Source organism: Drosophila persimilis, unplaced genomic scaffold, assembly GCF_003286085.1.
Source record: "Drosophila persimilis strain 14011-0111.01,24,50 unplaced genomic scaffold, DperRS2 tig00001210-arrow-arrow-pilon, whole genome shotgun sequence".
In the NCBI taxonomy this organism is placed as follows: Eukaryota; Metazoa; Arthropoda; class Insecta; order Diptera; family Drosophilidae; genus Drosophila; species Drosophila persimilis.
Window position 1 is genome coordinate 86,263 of NW_020825438.1, and position 16,121 is coordinate 102,383.

Here is a 16,121-nt window from a genome sequence, read left to right on the forward strand (position 1 = left end):
GTGTTTTCGACCTGCTAGCTAGAGTATTATTTATGCGTTACATGCAAAACTCGACAAAACCAAAACCAAAATTTGAATATTTCACATGACGCATGCGACATGCACGTCTACGACAAATGTCGATCCACACAGCCCCCGGAGCCGACAATTGAAATGAAATTGATTGAAATGCGATTAGCAAAATGAATTTCAAAGCTACAAAACCGTTTTACAGAGTTTTCTGCGGTGTTGAATAATCACACTTATGGCAGGGACTGTACTAGAGGGAAGGCAGGCCCCATGATTTTGGCATATCGAAGTCGATTGGTAGCCTATTTTTATGGCCTTACATCGATTGTTTTTGGACTATTTTCCTGCAAAGTCACGAATCTTTTGACAATTTTGTTATTCACTTCATATAATTCAATGAGATAATCGCACTATTATGTCACCCTGAACTGGAGCAATCAATGGGTGCCGTGCCTACAGGTGTCTTTTCCCCGCACAGATCTCGGACACTTGGGTGATCTCAGCCCAAGAAACTGTGAAAGTTCTATCGAGAGACAGAGACCCCCACGCAACGCCCCAACCAGCATAGATTCTCGCACATATGTATGTGAAATGAAGATCCCATGTAGTGCTCCACTTCGGTCGCGCGGACAAACAGCATGACCTACGCTAATAGAGAAGAGAAAGAGCCCCCAAGACGGGCTTCAGACTAATTTTAGCAGTTGCGACATCGCCAAAATATCGGAATATCGGACCACAACAGCAACAACGACAACAACAACAAAAGTTCGGTGAACTGCACAAAAGATATAATAAGACAAAGCCAAGCTTCATTAGCTCTCCCATCATCATCTTGGGCATCGGGAAAAGAAAGCAGCAGCAGCAGAACACACCACCAACACCATCCATCCATAGGTCCATTCCATCGATTGGCTCTGAGATCAGATGGCGAACAAAAAAATGCACACAAATCAACGTTAGAATTTGGAATTCCAGGAGAAACAAAGCGGAGAAAGATGGAGAAGCTGGAGAATGGGATGGAATGGGAGAACTTGGACGGACCAAGACCAAGACCACGAAATTCTTGGTATGGCCAAAAAGTAAATTGACTTTTTATAGACAGTGACAACAATTAATTATATTTTAATATGCTGCGCAGCTTGCATGGCCCGACAGCTTATTAGTTTATAGTATCAACAATACAAATTAAAGAGCGAAAGACCCAAAGCGAACCCAAAACAGAATCCGAATCCGACCTCGAAGAAAGGCCGTCGCTTCTGCTGCTGCTTTGGCTGCCAGAAAGTCATCGAACTTTCTCCGTGTGGTTCTTTTTGGCGACTAATTTCTATATTATGTGTCATGGTCCTCGCCTGTCAGTCGATTAATTAATTATTTTAACAGCAGCCATCATTTATAACCTTTGCTATCGGACTGTTTCGGGGAGTCAATCTCCCCTTGGAGTCGCCCGATCTGTTACAATTTGTAAATGGAACTTGGGAGTTCGCAGAGTTCGCAAGGTCGAACAAATTTGCCCAAACACAATCGGCGGCTATTAAGTGCCGGCCCCCCGGTAGGTTCCTTCCCAGATGGAAGCCCGAGACCATGTCGCCACACACAACTGAGAACTGAAAACATAGAACAGAGATCTTAGACAATCGCGTGAGCAAAAGTTCCCAACAGACGCGGATCTTTATTTGCTTAATTCACTTTGTAAGCGACGCAGCGCTGGTGACATGCAAATAGAATGGTTATGGATAGATGGTTATGGTGTCTTAGCAGCCACTTTCGAGAGTCTGAGCAGTAATTAATAGCAGCTTACGAGTTAGCCGCAAATTAACTCCATGACATTGACGTTGTTGTGAAGTTGTGGCGGCACGGCGTAGGTGTCTTGAGCCAGATTCGATGCGGCGGTAGACTGTGGGCCGAAAATCCGGGAGATTGGAACTCTTTTCCATTTCCTCTTAAGAACTCTGGCTTCCATTCGATTGGAGGCGTTGCGATCGTCGACTGTTAGCTCCTCAGGTGGGCGTCACATTAGTTTATGATGTTACACATATTGATTTTTCATTCTGAACACTAGACTTATGGAATTAGAATTTAATGCGACACTCATAGGGGAGCTAATTTAGGGAATTCGATGTCTTAGCGCTCTCATGGCGTATGGCATTGATCAGCTCGTAGTTAACCAGAAAGGTTAGGCGCAGTCCGCACATCTCCATGATGCAGTTGTGAGCGAGTCGCGTCTTCATGCCCGTCAGCAGAGGCGTACCATTGATAAAAATGGCCCGCTTGCCCTCGTTGGCAATGAAGAAGTCGCCATTGCTGCGCAGCTTGATGGTGCCCTGGCGACGAGAGATTTTTGCCGCAGCACCCTCCAGCGACAGATCCACATCAATCAAATAGTCCTTGGCATCGCGTCCGAATGTAATCTCCTTGGAGCGCATCAGATAGCGCACCTTACGGCCGCACAAACAGGCCAGAGTCTGGTTGTCGAACTCAGAGGCAGCCGTTGATCCTAGCACAGAGTCCACCAGGACGCCCCAACGTGACAGCTCGTTCTCCAGCACGCGAATGTCCCGCTTGTTGCGGCGATCCGTGAGAGCCCTCTCCATTTCCAGCGCTTCGTCACGCGGCACATTAACATCATTCTCGAAAACCTGTTCTTCTGCGTCGGAGAAGCTCAGCAGCGTCTGCTCCAAGCCATGGAGCGGCTGTACCACCTGGTCCGGCAGCAGACTGTACTGCTTTAAGAGCAGCCAGTGGTTGTGTAGCGATTTGGCGGTGCGGGCGTAGTAGAAAACACCCGCATTCTTGTCGAGCAGCTTCTGGAAGTGCTCCAGCTTGGGTGTTTCAGTCTGTGGGATGGGGGAGTCCATGTATAAGAAGCTGCTTTTCTTAGTCAGATTCACATCATATCTCTACTTACACTACTGATGGTGCCCAGCAGTTCCTCCTCCTGGGTACTGTACGGGGCCTTTCGCTGTATGGACTCGACCATTTCGGGGTGCAAATTGCGCATAGCGGAGACGGCAATCCGCGACACTGCCGGTTCATAAAGCAACGCATACCAACGTTGCTGGAGCTCCTGGGCCGTAAACTTGCACGAGAACTTCACACCGCGATGGATTAACCGCAAATCGTTCGTCTGCTGAATGCCGATGATCAAAGCCATGTCGTCGCAGGGTTTCCAGCGTCCCAAATCTTTGGTGGCTAGCTGTGCCAAGGGACGGCCATTGCGGCGCTGTGACCTCTTGCTGGTCGGCCGCCCGGACCGAACAGTCGGCCGTCTATCGGTGGCTGGAACACGTTCCACGACTGGCTTCGGAGTCACTGGCACAACTAGAGGCGTTGGTGTGACTGGCGGTGCAGCAGTGGGCGTGGCCGGGGAAACAGAGGCCACTGTGCCACTTGGAGTTCCAGGCAAAAGGCATTCCACTAATCCCGGTGTAGGAGGGGTCTCTAGCATGGGAGCGGGTGCCGCATGCATATTAAGAGATGTGGGTATTCCCATCAGAGCTGGATAGTTTTGCGAACTGGTGCGTGGCCTGTCCCTGCGGCTAGGGTCTGCTCCTCCACGACTCGTGGGCACAGTGATGTTGTACTCGACGATTTCATCATCAAAACGTTTCCGTTTGATGGTGCGCGAGGAGCTATCAAGCGGAAAGATTACTTAGCAAAAGTTTGGGGACTGGATGTTTTCTGACTCACCTTCTGCGCTTCTGATCATTCTGCAGTTCAATTGGAAGATTGTGAATCGGATTTCGCGGAGGAGTTGTCGCCGTCACTGCCACTGTCGAAGTCGCTGTCGCTGTCGCCGTCGCTGCCACAGTTGTCGCTGTTGTGGCTGCTGCAGGCGTCGCTGTCAAAATGGAAGTCACGCCTACGCTGGAAACAGGGGACGAAATAATTGGGGGAACAGAAATGCTCTGTGTGCGGACAGGCACTGTATCGGTATTGTCAACGACAATATGTGCACCTTCCATTGCAATTATTATAGTCTTATTAAAAATTTTAATTTTTTTTTCACGACGCCACAACAATGTGAAGTAGAGATGCAGTGTGACCGCGGATTTATCGATAAAATATACCGTCCGACCCCCAGAAATATACCGAAACATACCGCCTCATTTTCAAAATATACCGTAAATATACTGACGAATTCAAGTTCTATTATACATATTCCTCGTTTTTGATCGGCTCTCAGCCCTGCCCACATCATTTTATCCAATTAATGAATCTATTTTTTACTTGACTGGTTTATTTTAAATACCTGCTCATGTTGGATTTGGCCTAAAAAACGGTTTTAGCGAAAAAGGTCAAACAAAAAAAACCTAAGAGTAATCGTTTCTATTGCTCAATTCTGATATTTCGTTGAGTAATGTTGGCAACTCTAGATTGGGCCCAAAAGAGGAAAATTTGTTTACAACAAAAATAGAAAATTAAGCTACAACAGCTGACTAATTAAGCAAAGCGACTGATGCACTGCCATTATTTAGCATTGCCTAGATGAGTGGGCAAGCCAATTTTCACACAAGCTATTCGAAAAACACTGGGAACTATGAGGTAAAGCGCGGATCTCCCCCGCCAACACACAAAACAATACATCCGTCCCACTACATATGACTAATCGATTTACAGTTTTCATTACGCGGAATCGGAATCGTCGCAGTCAGAGAGCAAAATGGACATCTCCGAGACGCCCACGGACTCGACGGGCATCTCCCCGCTGGCCGATGAGTGTACGCAGGACACTGCGCCCCAGGTGAAAACCATTCTGGAGGAAGAAAAAGACACCAACACGAGCGCTACCCTGGACAATAGAATAATGCGACCGGAGCTGCTGTCCATCGAAACGATGCCACAACGACAAATCATTGAACGCACGCTGGCCAACAGCCACCCGCTGATGTCACCGACGAACACAGACTCGGACTCCGAGCCGTTTCAGACCAAGCGGAACAACTTTCCCGACGTAGTACCCGCCACCGAGGCGGCCGTGCAGGCGAAGAACACACTGAACCAACAAGCCCCCCGCAACAAGCCGCAGGATGCCAAAGTCAGTCTTCTGAGGACCAATAGCCCCGACATCCTCAGCAGCGAATCGGATGCGGATGTTTCGCAGTACCTTGCTGCTGTGGAGTCCAATTTTCAATCCGTTTCCCTGCTGCCCAACTCCAATGGCAAGAAGACGAAGCGCGGCAGCACTCTGCCTGGTGGCGAGGACATCTCAAGCCTGGATTCTATCTCAAACCATAGCTTCGATGATGATGAGGATATCGAACACAATCTGGCGTCGCTGAGTCCCTCGAGCTCGCTCATCGACGGCCTGGATGGGGAGGACGATGACGATGAGTGCGAAGGTCCTGAACTACTGCCCGACAATGACGATGATCTGGACCTGGATTTTGGTCTGGCCACAACGCCCACGCCACACACTCCGGCTGCGGCGACCCTACCACAGTATTCGGCTGCCGAAGAGCGGCGCGATTCACGGAATTGGCAGAAGATCACACTACCAGATGGACGCACGCGGGAGATCGACATGCGGGTCATCGAGCCCTACAAGCGTGTGCTGTCACATGGCGGCTATCTGAAGTCTGGCGGTCAGAATGCAATAGTCATCTTCTGCGCCTGTCACTTGCCGGATCGATCGCGGGCCGACTACAGCTATGTGATGGACAATCTGTTCCTCTATGTGGTTAAGACCTTAGAGCAACTGGTGACAGATGATTATGTCTTAATCTACTTGCATGGCGGCTCTAATAGGCGCAATGTGCCGCCCTTTCCATGGCTGAAGCGGTACGTATATACATGGTATCCGATTATCTTATCATTGGATAAGGCCTTTTTTCCCCTTTAGATGCTATCAACTGCTGGATAGACGCTTGCGCAAGAGTCTGAAACACATGTATTTGGTGCACCCAACCTTTTGGATCAAGTCATTGGTGTGGATGGCACGTCCGTTTGTCAGGTGAGCATCTAAGCACAACATTTTCGTTTTGCCATATTGGGAATTTCGTATATTCTTGGTAGCACAAAGTTCTGGCGCAAACTGATTTATGTAAAATCTCTGGAGGAGCTGGGTCTGCATGTGGCTGTGGAGAAGGCAGCCATTCCGGAGAAGGTGAAGCAGTACGATGCCAAGCGACATTGAGAATCTGCAAATACTCTCTAGACTTGTTTCATTCAAACGCAAAACACTCGCCATTTGTGTTTCAGCATTCCCCATCTTCATCCACTAATCGATTATTTGAGCTATCCCTCTCTCCCTCTCGCTATGCTTTAATTTAAGATCTCAATCTTTGTGATACTTTGTGTTTGCCTTCTACCAGACGTAGCTCTCATATCCTACTTCCCCTGCGCGAGTGTGAAGCAAGAGGAAGCGTTTTAGCAAAACATCGAACAAGTTTTTGTAGTTCTTTATTGGCAGCCGTACAATTGTATTAGTAGACACATGCATATGCACACGCGACATGTGCTAGGATTCCTATACGCATACATATAGATATCATAGTAATTATCATGTAGCTTCCGCTTCATACAATACAATATTCATATATTTTGTAATGGGAAAACAGACATCATAAGCAACCAGAAACCACCAAAACTTCCGAACATGTTACCTTTTTTGTGTAGTTGCAAACAAAAAAACGAACAAAACGAGACGACACGGGAAAACTGAATTTAAACATAAGTAATTGAAAATCTTTAGCTGAATTTTGCATTCACTGCATATTGTATATTCCCCGAGCTGTTTCGCCACCGCACGACCTAAGACCACTGAGACCCCATGCCAGTAAATCGTAGGTTGCACCATACACATACACACACATAATCGTAATACTCGTACTCGTATCCACCATCTGTAGGAAGCCCCGTTTAGTCTATAAGTGATACAATACATATATAGTGACCATTCTTGAAGAACGTTTGATATTTGTAAAGTCTACACACGCGGAACACATGTAGAATCTCTCTCTCTCTATAGATGGATGATAATCTGACGTACAATTTAGGCAATATAACCGATTGATATTACGGTCGACATTTTGTTGGTTTCCTTTAATTGCTTCAAACAATAATAATAATAATAAAGTGCAAGATGATTTTTTTTATTTATTATGCAAATAAAACCATCTCTCAACTTAAGAGTAATAGCTCTGATTGCAATCCCACAAATCGTTATCCTCGTGGAACTGGATAAGCACCAGCTCATAGGTAACAATGGTGCCTGCCACCTTCACAAAGAAAAATTATATTAATAAAGATATTCCATTCCAGAATCGATTGTAGGTTTACTTACACTCAACACCAACTTCCGTGTGAGATGGAAAAACTTCATTCCACTGAGTGCCACCTCATCGTTGATTACCTCCTCCGAAAAGCGCTTGACCTCCGGACACCATGAATCTTTTGGCACGCAGCGCAGATATCTCAGGGTCAACCGCGACTCGTCGTGGACACTGGCGGAATACAGAGACACAGCCAGCGTGCGGCCAATGAGGAATATCAAAGAGAAGTAAAAGTAAACGGCATGGGCCACCGAAGGCATTGTGCTGAAAATGGCAAAATGCATAAATGAACAAGCAAATGTGCCAGAAATCATTGTACAAACTTCAGGCTACGCAGGAGCTGGACGCATATGAAGTAGAGGTTGTTCGAAAAAGACACCATTGTGATGAGGGAAATGGCATCGTCCATTTTGTCGCACAAAACGCAAATGTTTCGGTATTGAATGCGACGCTCCGACCAGTACGAAGGCGCCATGTGCTAAAGGAAGATACAATGAAAGGCGAAGGAGGAAGGAGAACTATTCCACTCACCATTCCCTTAAAGTTCCTCAAGTCATTGTTTAGCTGTCGGAACTTTGCTGCCAATCCAATGCTGATAATCATCACAAACATGTCCATATAGTTCCATATAAACGTGGAATAGACATTCTGGAACTTTCCCCACAAGGCCAGGGCCGTGGAGTAGCTGGTCACGTAGAAGATCTCATCGTTGGTGCGAAGAAAATAGTTCTTGATGGGATCAGAGGTGCTATTGCAATATCTCGCATAATGAATGGCCGATATCATGCTGAGTAGGTGTTCAGCTGTGGTTAAAAAACAAAATTTATAATCAATTCTCAATTATGTACACATCTTACCAAAGGAAAGCATCATTCCCACAAGCATAACCATTCGAATGGTGTGTCCCATCTGGCCTTTTCCCACCTGCGATGGATACTGCGGCAAGCCCTGCTCTACTTCGTGCCAGTACATCATCAAAGTGGGCCACTGCTGCGCCAACCTGAGAGCCACAATGAGAACCAACAGCACAGAGCCACGAAAGATGATGGGCTTGACGCTATTGAAGCTAATGGGATTGTTCAACACCTTAAACAGGGAGAGTCCAAAATTTGCCAGACTTGAGGCGATGAATACCAGGCAGAAGCATGTGCGTACGTTGCGCCAGGAGAAGCTTAGATCTCCAGGATGCTTGGCCGTCACTCCCTTTACCGGCATCATGGCAAAGAACTCGGCCACGAGCAGAACCCTGCCCACGGCCTGGTGGAAACTGCCTTCGCTGAGAAATGTTTCCCTCGTGCCGCCAGGGAATTCTATGGAAATATTTCTATTAGCGACACAAATGGAGGATGGGGCTTAGCTACTTGTCGGTCGTTTCCTACACTCATACTCCGACTGCTTTTGATTTTTGTAGGCATCGCAGTTCTCTTCAATGACTTTCTTGCGAGCGCTAATGGATTGAGATAATATGTGATTAATTCTACAATTATAACTATTTCATCATTTTACCTCTCGTGCATCACATCAAGTTTTCGCGTCAATGATGACCTCGAGTGCTTCTTTAAGCGACGGAATTTTCGTTCGAGCTTTGCAGGCAGAAATTTCATGCTGCGTTCCGACTGTGTCCAACTCCAAAGGACTACTGCGGAAAAAAAAGCTGCTAGACTAGCGAATTTCCATTTGCAATGCGAATGGCCATTAAAAACACCTGTTGTTTTCAGTTGTCTATAATTAAAGCAACAGCGACAATAAAACTACACACAATTTGTGGCCTCCCCTTGCCACATTAGGCATTTTCACAGGTAAACGCCGTCGTTTCCTCCTTGTTGAACTGTAGCAGAATAAGCTCGTAGGTCACGATAGTTCCTGCCACCTGCACAGGGTATATAGTACATATAGTATTCTATTAATCGACATGACTAAGGATAATCCATCTGAATGTACGGACCGAAATGACAACGCCACGCGTCAGACGAAAGAACTTCATGCCCGTCAATGCCACCGTGTCCATATGCACCTCCTCGGAAAAGCGTTTGAGCTAAAATAAAAAGTAAAAGATTACTTTTTCTGAATAAAATGGAAGTTCTGTCCTGGCTTTCCTCATCGCACCAATACTCTCTGGGCACCATACGAAAAATGCGCAGCGGTCGCTTGGACTCGTCATTGATGCTGGAGCTGTAGAGCGACAGAACGAGTGTGCGGCCCAGCAAATACGTGAGCGAGAACCAGAAGTACATGGTGTGCGAGGCAGAGGGCTTTGTCCTGTCAGAATATCATTAAAAGTAGCCACGATATATAGCCATAACTTACTGCATGCTCTTCAGTATCTTTCCACAAATGAAATACAAATTATTGCTGAAGCAGAGGAGAGTTATGGTGGAGATGCCATCATCTACGACTTGGCAGAGTTTGCAAAGGTTCCGGAAATTGACTCTGCACTGCATCCAGTAGTCCACTGTGGTGGCCTGAAAATGGAAAAACAGCTCTTAGAAGTAATCATTTCCCTGTGGCTCTCTTTATACCGATCTTGCTTCGCGCTGCATGTAATCGTTGAGATGCCGGAAACGTGATGCCAGTGCCACACTGACGGCCATCACAAAGATGTCGTTAAAATTCCAGGCAAAAGTGCTCAGCACATTTATCACCTTGCCTAACAGACCCAGGAAAGTGGAGTAGTCTACGAAATGAAACACGGTCGCGAAGTTGAAGTACAGAAAGTTGTCAACGGGATGACCGGGCCAGTGCGGACAAGCCACTGAATAGGTCATCGTGGATGTCATGCTCAGCAGGTGCTCCACTGTAAGGAACGTCAATAAATAATGCGAATCATGAAGTAAAAGCAAGTATTACCCAGAGAGCATGTGGTGGCCACCAGCGTAATCATCTTGATGTGATGGGCCAGCGATCGGCGTTCCTTTCCCAGTCGCAGCGGCGGCAGCTTGGTCTCCACTGCCTGCCACTCCTGGGCAATGGCTGGCCATCTCGTTGCGAGCTGCAGAAAAGACATCGAGATGAGGAATATGGATCCATAGAACACCATGGTCTCCACCGAATCAAAGTCGAAGGAAATATTCGTCATGAAGGCAACGATATATCCAGAGGTAACCCCAAAAGATATCATCATTGCCAAAGCATAATATGTGCGAGCACTGGACCAGGCGAAGGTTAGGTCTTCGGCCAACTTTGAACCTATGCCACGCACAGGCATCAGCGCAAAGATCTGGGCAATAATGAGTACTGAAAAAAGGGAACTATTAAATGAGGATTGAAGGAACATTGCTTTGAATACTCTACCTGGTTTGATGGCCTCTTGGAAGGAACCGCTGTATCTGTAATCATCCCGTACGGCCCGACGCAGGAAAGCGTTTACTGCAAAAGAAGGGAAACTATAAACAAATCCAGAAAGATATCCCACCTACTCTTGGAAAACTGAAAGCGTTGCGATTGGTTGGAGACCACTTTATACTTGAAGATTCCCAGAGTAATACTATTCAAATATAGTGACAGATTAGTATTGGGTATTGGGTAGTATTTCTCAAGTGCATGCACATACTCGCTGCCCACTCGCGATCTTCGCCAGAACTTAATGCGAGCAATGCATTTCTGACGCTTGGCGGGATCCCCCGTTGTCCTGGCCATGTTCGGAGCTCGACTAACAACTGAATGAAGCCCACAAACGAAACTGAAAACGAAGCCAAAAGCAGGGTGCGCTGTGCTGCTTGTTCCGACTAATTGATGGTGTCCGTGCCAATTGTGCGGCTTATCATGTGCATAATCTTTGAGCTAAAGAGCCAATTGCTGACAGCATGACAGTTCCATGAAGAATGCATTAAAGGAAACGCAAGGCGAACGGGAACTGCTGAAAGGGAATTACGAGAAGAAAATACTCATAGAGGAGCCAGCACCACGGTTGCAGATGCTCCTTTGGACCTCTTCGCCCTCCATTTGGTTGATCAGAACCAGTTCGTAGACCATCAAAGTGGCGGCCATCTGAAAGATGTCATCGTAAAGCTTCAAAAGGGTACATATTAAAGAACCCACCGTAAATAACAGCCTTCGGGTGAGCACAAAGTAACCCTTTCCGCTAAGTGCAAAGGCCTCGTTGTGGAAGATCTCGCTCAGGCGCTCCAGTTCTTTGCTCCAGCAGCTTGTGGGAACCTCATCGAGTGTGAAGTTGATTTGCTTGGCCTCTTGGGGGATGGAGGAGGCGGCAAGCACCATGTTTACAATGCGACTGACAACGTAAAGTAGACAGAACCAAAAGTACACCTCATCCAAGACAGCTCCTTTGACTCTAAATATAGTAAAAATACATCAGGGAATATCTTCGGATAGAATTATCTTTACTTACTGAAAGCTATGATAGATTTGAACACAAATAAAGTACATATTGTTGGCGCAGGCGACGAGCACCAAGCCAGACAGTTCCTTGTCATACAGCTTTAGAAGATCGTTCAGATCCAAGAGGTCGTAACGCACCTCTTGCCAAAACTCGTCGCTCATGCGCCGCCCAATGTGCTGACGAATGCGCCAGTGTAATTGCTGGAAGCGCATCTGCATACTACGACAGACCAGAATCAGAAATATGTCCACAAAGTTCCACACAAACGTCATAGAGAGGGTGCACCACTCAACATACAGCGCGAACCACGTGCTGTAGGGCAAAATGGAGAACAGTTCCTGGCGCTCGCGCAGGAAGTAGTTCTGCCAAAAGTCAATGTCTAGATGGCATTCGCGTATCTGCTTCCAGTTACTCCACACGGCGCTAACCACGTACGAAAGATGCTCGCACAGGGCAGTCACCAGCAGAGCAATGGCCCAGCGTCGCAGGCGTTGGCTAAAGCGACGGCCAATGGAGGAATTGTAGCAGGACTGCAGGAAAATCCGCTCGCATTCAAATGTTCGACGGATGATGTGCGGCCAGCGTGGCGCAAGCAGCAGAAAGGCTCCAAAGCAGAAAATACAAATCACACTAAAACTTAGTGATCCTGCAAAGATATCATTTGACTATGGGGATGATATGGCACTGATATGATGCTTCTCTTACCTATGGTGTACAGCTTGAGCCCATTTTGAATCACAAGCTTTGCCGACAGCACGAAATCTAGAAGAACAAAGCAAAGCGCGGCCACTGGTAACAGATTCAACGGGGAGAACCATCGAAAGCGAACACTTGCAACCGGAACAGAGGGTTCCACTCCGGAAAGAGGTAGCACGCCAAAAAATTGGGCCACAACCAGAACTGTAATAAATCTAACCTTTAAGGTTGTTCCTTTCACAGATTTGCACTCACCATATCCAATGGCATGGTGCAGGGTATTCCTATTTGGAACACTCTGTGCGGACCACTCCATTTGAGGGCTGGTGCCAAACAAATGGCTAACATTCTGCAAGGGTGCCACAGCCCCAGGAACATTCTCTGACACGCATTATATTGTATTGATATAAGATAAGATCTAATGTGTGCCATTACACAGATATTGCAGATAGGTGCGAGAAATCCAAAACAAACAAACAGACAGCCCATTAGGCAAATACGCTCTTGGAGGAGCCGACACCGCCGTCACAGAAGCTCTTCTGGGACACAGTTCCAGCCATTTGGTTGATCAGAACCAGCTCGTAGACCATTAAGGTGCCGACCATCTGAAAGAAATGAGAAATTACACGAAATCCGATCAATTTCATAAGACTCCAACTCACTGCAAATATCAGCCTTCGAGTCAGAAAAAAGTAGCCCTTGCCGCTGAGGGCAAAGTTCTCCGAGATCAAGACCTCGTTTAGGCGCCTGAGTTCCACGCTCCAAAATTCCGTGGGTATTTCGTAGAGAGTGTCCGATATCGCTTTGGCCTCCTGGGGTATGGAAGAGGCAGCCAACATCATATTCAAGACCCGCAGAATGACATAAAACAGGCAGAACCAGAAGTAAAGCTCATCGGCATAGTTTCCCTTGGATCTACAGAAATTAAGATGAATGAAAAGAACACTGTGGGGGAATATGATCCCAAAAACTCACTGAAAACTGTGATATATCTGCACACACACAAAGTACATGTTGTGGGCACAGGAGAGGACTATAAGTCCAGATAGTTCTTTGTCATAGATGCTGAGCAGATCGTTCAGATCCAGAAAATCGCAGCGCACTGTCTGCCAAAATTCGTTTGGCATCCGCTGAAAGGCATTCTGGCGGATGCGCCAGTGCATCTGCTGGAAGCGCATCTGCAATCCCCGAAAGTTCAGAATTAGAAATATGTCTACAAAGTTCCACACAAAAGTCATCGAGACGGTGGTCCACTCGATGAAGGGTATCCACCAGGAGGAGAATTGGAGCACTAGAAAGAGCTGCTGGCGCTCGCGCTGAAAGTAGTTCAACCAAAAGTTTACATTCAGCTTGCACTCGACAATCTGCAGATGATTGTTGTACAAGGCGCTGGCCACGTAGGTGCAATGTTCGCAGAGGGCGGCCACGAAGAGAATCACTCCCCAGAGCCGCAGGCGACGACTGAAGCGACGGCCAAAGCAGCATTCGTAGCCGGGCTGCATGAAGATCTGCTCGCACTCCGCTGTCCGTTGAATGAGATGCGGCCAGCGACGGGAGACCTGGAGGAAGACTCCAAAGCAAAAGATGCAAATCACGCTGAAGCTGAGAGAACCTGCAGAAGAGTAAGCACAATGGAAATACAGCACAACACAAAGGAAATAACATGATTTACCCACCAATAGTATAGATCTTTAGGCCATGATCGAGCACCACTTTGGAGGAAAGAACGCAGTCCATAATGGAGAAGACGAATATTCCAACGGCCGCAAGAAACGACAGGGAGAACCAGCGAAAGCTTACCTTCTCCGCAGGCGAACTTGGCCAGATCCCCGACACTGGCAGCACACCAAAGAATTGTGCCACAACCATGACTAGAAATGGTAGAGATTGTAGCATCCAAAAGGAACATCTAAGTACATCCACGCCACTCACATGGTCCAATGGCATGCTGAAGCGTATTTCTAGTCGCGACCTGCTTCATGGCTTCGCTGTTGAGTGGAAAATGATTTAGAGCGTGTCCCAGAACCACAAACAAGGGGGCGTGTGCCTTTCGTTTAACATTTAGCCTTGTATTTTGCAGATTATTATCTGAATAGCTGTGCAAGTGCATTGCATGGGGCTTGGTGACACTTATGGCTAATCGTGCTCTTGAATTTATCGAATTTATAACTTAGAATTCTCTACAGTATTGAGTCTTTTGCCTGATGCCGCCCTGGTTGATCACATCCGATATCATCAGCTCATAGGTGATGATGGTAGTGCCCATCTGGAAGGAAAGGGTATAGATGAGGCATAGTATTGGACAGATGTTAGGTGGGACTCACAGCCAGGACAAGTGAGCGTGTGAGGTAGAAGAAGCCACTGCCGGATAGGGCCGTCATATCATTACCCAGGTGCTCGCTGAAGCGCTGAACCTGCACATAGAAAGAGTCTTAGATAAATCCCGACGAAAATCAATACCCACCTCAATGGACCATGCCCTGCTGGGAACATCCCGCAGAGCCGTTACAATCTTCCGCTCAAAATCATTGATTGAAGAGGCCACAAAAATCGTCAGCAAGGTGCGTACTACTGCAAAGACCAGGGAATACCAGAAGGCCAGCATCACCATAAAGTCCACGCCAATGTTTCTGTTGAAGAAAACCATCAGAAGAAGCCTTTTTATGTCCCGCAAAACTTACTTGAAACTATTAAAGAGCTGAAAGCATATGAAGGACATGTTATTGCCAAATGCCAGCAGTACAAGCGGTGCAATGGCGGCATCCAGGAGACGCACCAGACGCTTGAGGGCCAGATAATGCTGCCGCACTTCAGTCCAGAAGACAGCTGGCATGACCTTTCTGTGAACAGCAGCAATGCGTCGATAGAGTTGGTGGAATCGTGCGGCCAGGCCAATGCCAATGCACATAATAAAGCAGTCGGTGAAGGAGCGCGGATAGGCAATGGTCTCGTTTATCCACTCCAAAAAGGGGAGCATCCAAAACTGATATGGCAAAATCATGTAGAGATGTGGACGCTCCCACCTGTAGATACTCTCGAAGTAGGTGACATTATTCTTGCACTGCGTGCGCTCCATGTTGCTGAGATGAAAGGAGTTTGTGAGCAGCAGACAGTGCTCCGCTGAAAGGAGATGGGATAAGCATTAGATAGAGATTTCTTGTGACAGTCGCAAAACTCACCCAAAGCCGATAACATGACCACTGCAAACACAATGTAGATGCGTTTCTTCATCCTGTATTCCCCATAGAAGCGATAGGGCACGCGCAGAAAAAGCTGCTCCACGCTATGCCACGAGCGCATGATGCTGGGCCACTGGATGGCCAAGCGCCAAAAGAAAAAGTGCTCCAACAGACAGACAACATATAGCGACAGAGTACTAGAGTTGTGAAAATTGATGGCCACCTGTCCCACATAATTTAACACGGCACCAAATTCGCAGATATTCAATGCTATGATGAGTGCGGAGTAGAATATGCGTGGGGAGAGCCATCGATAGCGTATGTCCTCCACATCCAAGGCTCGGACATTACTTACAGGCAGCAGGCCATAGATTTGTGAAATAAAAAGAACTAGATAAAGAAAAAGAAAAAGTCCCATGAAACTTAGTCCAAAAGTACCCTGGCGATCTGCAACGCACCTTTCGAGACCGCCCGATGGAATGTTTCGCCCTGCGGCATGGCCAAACTATCACTGGACACTCGAGTGGCAATCTGGCAGGCAGCACCACCTCCCGAACGGACAGCGGGGGCGTGGTTGTTGTTTACGATTTGCAATTTACCAACTAAGTATTTAAAACTAATTGCAGC

At 47.1% G+C, this 16,121-nt stretch overlaps 7 protein-coding genes across 8 annotated transcripts; 1 reads left to right on the forward strand and 6 right to left on the reverse strand.

Moving 5' to 3' along the window:
* Positions 1-1,635: 1,635 nt before the first annotated feature.
* LOC6603293 (microspherule protein 1) lies at positions 1,636-3,982 on the reverse strand. The gene is made up of 3 exons (XM_026994054.1): positions 3,697-3,982; positions 2,915-3,638; positions 1,636-2,843 (listed from the first exon to the last, which is right to left on the reverse strand). Exons 1-3 carry the CDS (start codon positions 3,969-3,971, stop codon positions 2,109-2,111), a joined length of 1,734 nt encoding a protein of 577 aa, XP_026849855.1. The 5' UTR covers positions 3,972-3,982; the 3' UTR covers positions 1,636-2,108.
* Positions 3,983-4,431: 449 nt separating this feature from the next.
* LOC6603292 (BCL2/adenovirus E1B 19 kDa protein-interacting protein 2) lies at positions 4,432-7,089 on the forward strand. Its single transcript, XM_002028237.2, has 4 exons — positions 4,432-4,551; positions 4,627-5,787; positions 5,849-5,959; positions 6,022-7,089. The coding sequence occupies exons 1-4, from the start codon at positions 4,547-4,549 to the stop codon at positions 6,140-6,142; spliced, it is 1,398 nt and encodes a 465-aa protein (XP_002028273.1). The 5' UTR covers positions 4,432-4,546; the 3' UTR covers positions 6,143-7,089.
* Positions 7,085-9,023, reverse strand: LOC6603291 (gustatory receptor for sugar taste 64f). The gene is made up of 8 exons (XM_002028236.2): positions 8,986-9,023; positions 8,787-8,919; positions 8,642-8,727; positions 8,138-8,590; positions 7,812-8,083; positions 7,604-7,758; positions 7,292-7,544; positions 7,085-7,226 (listed from the first exon to the last, which is right to left on the reverse strand). Exons 2-8 carry the CDS (start codon positions 8,882-8,884, stop codon positions 7,134-7,136), a joined length of 1,410 nt encoding a protein of 469 aa, XP_002028272.1. The 5' UTR covers positions 8,885-8,919; positions 8,986-9,023; the 3' UTR covers positions 7,085-7,133.
* Positions 9,024-9,054: 31 nt separating this feature from the next.
* Positions 9,055-10,937, reverse strand: LOC6603290 (gustatory receptor for sugar taste 64e). The gene is made up of 9 exons (XM_026994065.1): positions 10,831-10,937; positions 10,697-10,764; positions 10,572-10,646; positions 10,128-10,514; positions 9,800-10,074; positions 9,588-9,742; positions 9,379-9,539; positions 9,226-9,317; positions 9,055-9,150 (listed from the first exon to the last, which is right to left on the reverse strand). The coding sequence occupies exons 1-9, from the start codon at positions 10,914-10,916 to the stop codon at positions 9,064-9,066; spliced, it is 1,386 nt and encodes a 461-aa protein (XP_026849866.1). The 5' UTR covers positions 10,917-10,937; the 3' UTR covers positions 9,055-9,063.
* A 210-nt stretch (positions 10,938-11,147) lies between these two features.
* On the reverse strand, positions 11,148-12,747 carry LOC6603289 (gustatory receptor for sugar taste 64d). 2 transcript variants are annotated; one of them, XM_026994064.1, is made up of 5 exons: positions 12,571-12,747; positions 12,325-12,519; positions 11,629-12,265; positions 11,319-11,571; positions 11,148-11,267 (listed from the first exon to the last, which is right to left on the reverse strand). In XM_026994064.1, the coding sequence occupies exons 1-5, from the start codon at positions 12,629-12,631 to the stop codon at positions 11,148-11,150; spliced, it is 1,266 nt and encodes a 421-aa protein (XP_026849865.1). In that variant the 5' UTR covers positions 12,632-12,747. The 2 variants fall into 2 exon arrangements, with proteins under 2 accessions (XP_026849865.1, XP_026849863.1); XM_026994062.1 differs by having other exon boundaries at positions 11,148-11,571.
* An 8-nt stretch (positions 12,748-12,755) lies between these two features.
* Positions 12,756-14,432, reverse strand: LOC113566896 (gustatory receptor for sugar taste 64c-like). Its single transcript, XM_026994060.1, has 5 exons — positions 14,248-14,432; positions 13,992-14,186; positions 13,291-13,927; positions 12,978-13,230; positions 12,756-12,920 (listed from the first exon to the last, which is right to left on the reverse strand). Exons 1-5 carry the CDS (start codon positions 14,423-14,425, stop codon positions 12,804-12,806), a joined length of 1,380 nt encoding a protein of 459 aa, XP_026849861.1. The 5' UTR covers positions 14,426-14,432; the 3' UTR covers positions 12,756-12,803.
* LOC6603288 (gustatory receptor for sugar taste 64b) lies at positions 14,369-16,024 on the reverse strand. The gene is made up of 6 exons (XM_002028233.2): positions 15,953-16,024; positions 15,495-15,884; positions 14,997-15,435; positions 14,780-14,945; positions 14,640-14,729; positions 14,369-14,581 (listed from the first exon to the last, which is right to left on the reverse strand). The coding sequence occupies exons 1-6, from the start codon at positions 15,990-15,992 to the stop codon at positions 14,486-14,488; spliced, it is 1,221 nt and encodes a 406-aa protein (XP_002028269.1). The 5' UTR covers positions 15,993-16,024; the 3' UTR covers positions 14,369-14,485.
* Positions 16,025-16,121: the final 97 nt, after the last annotated feature.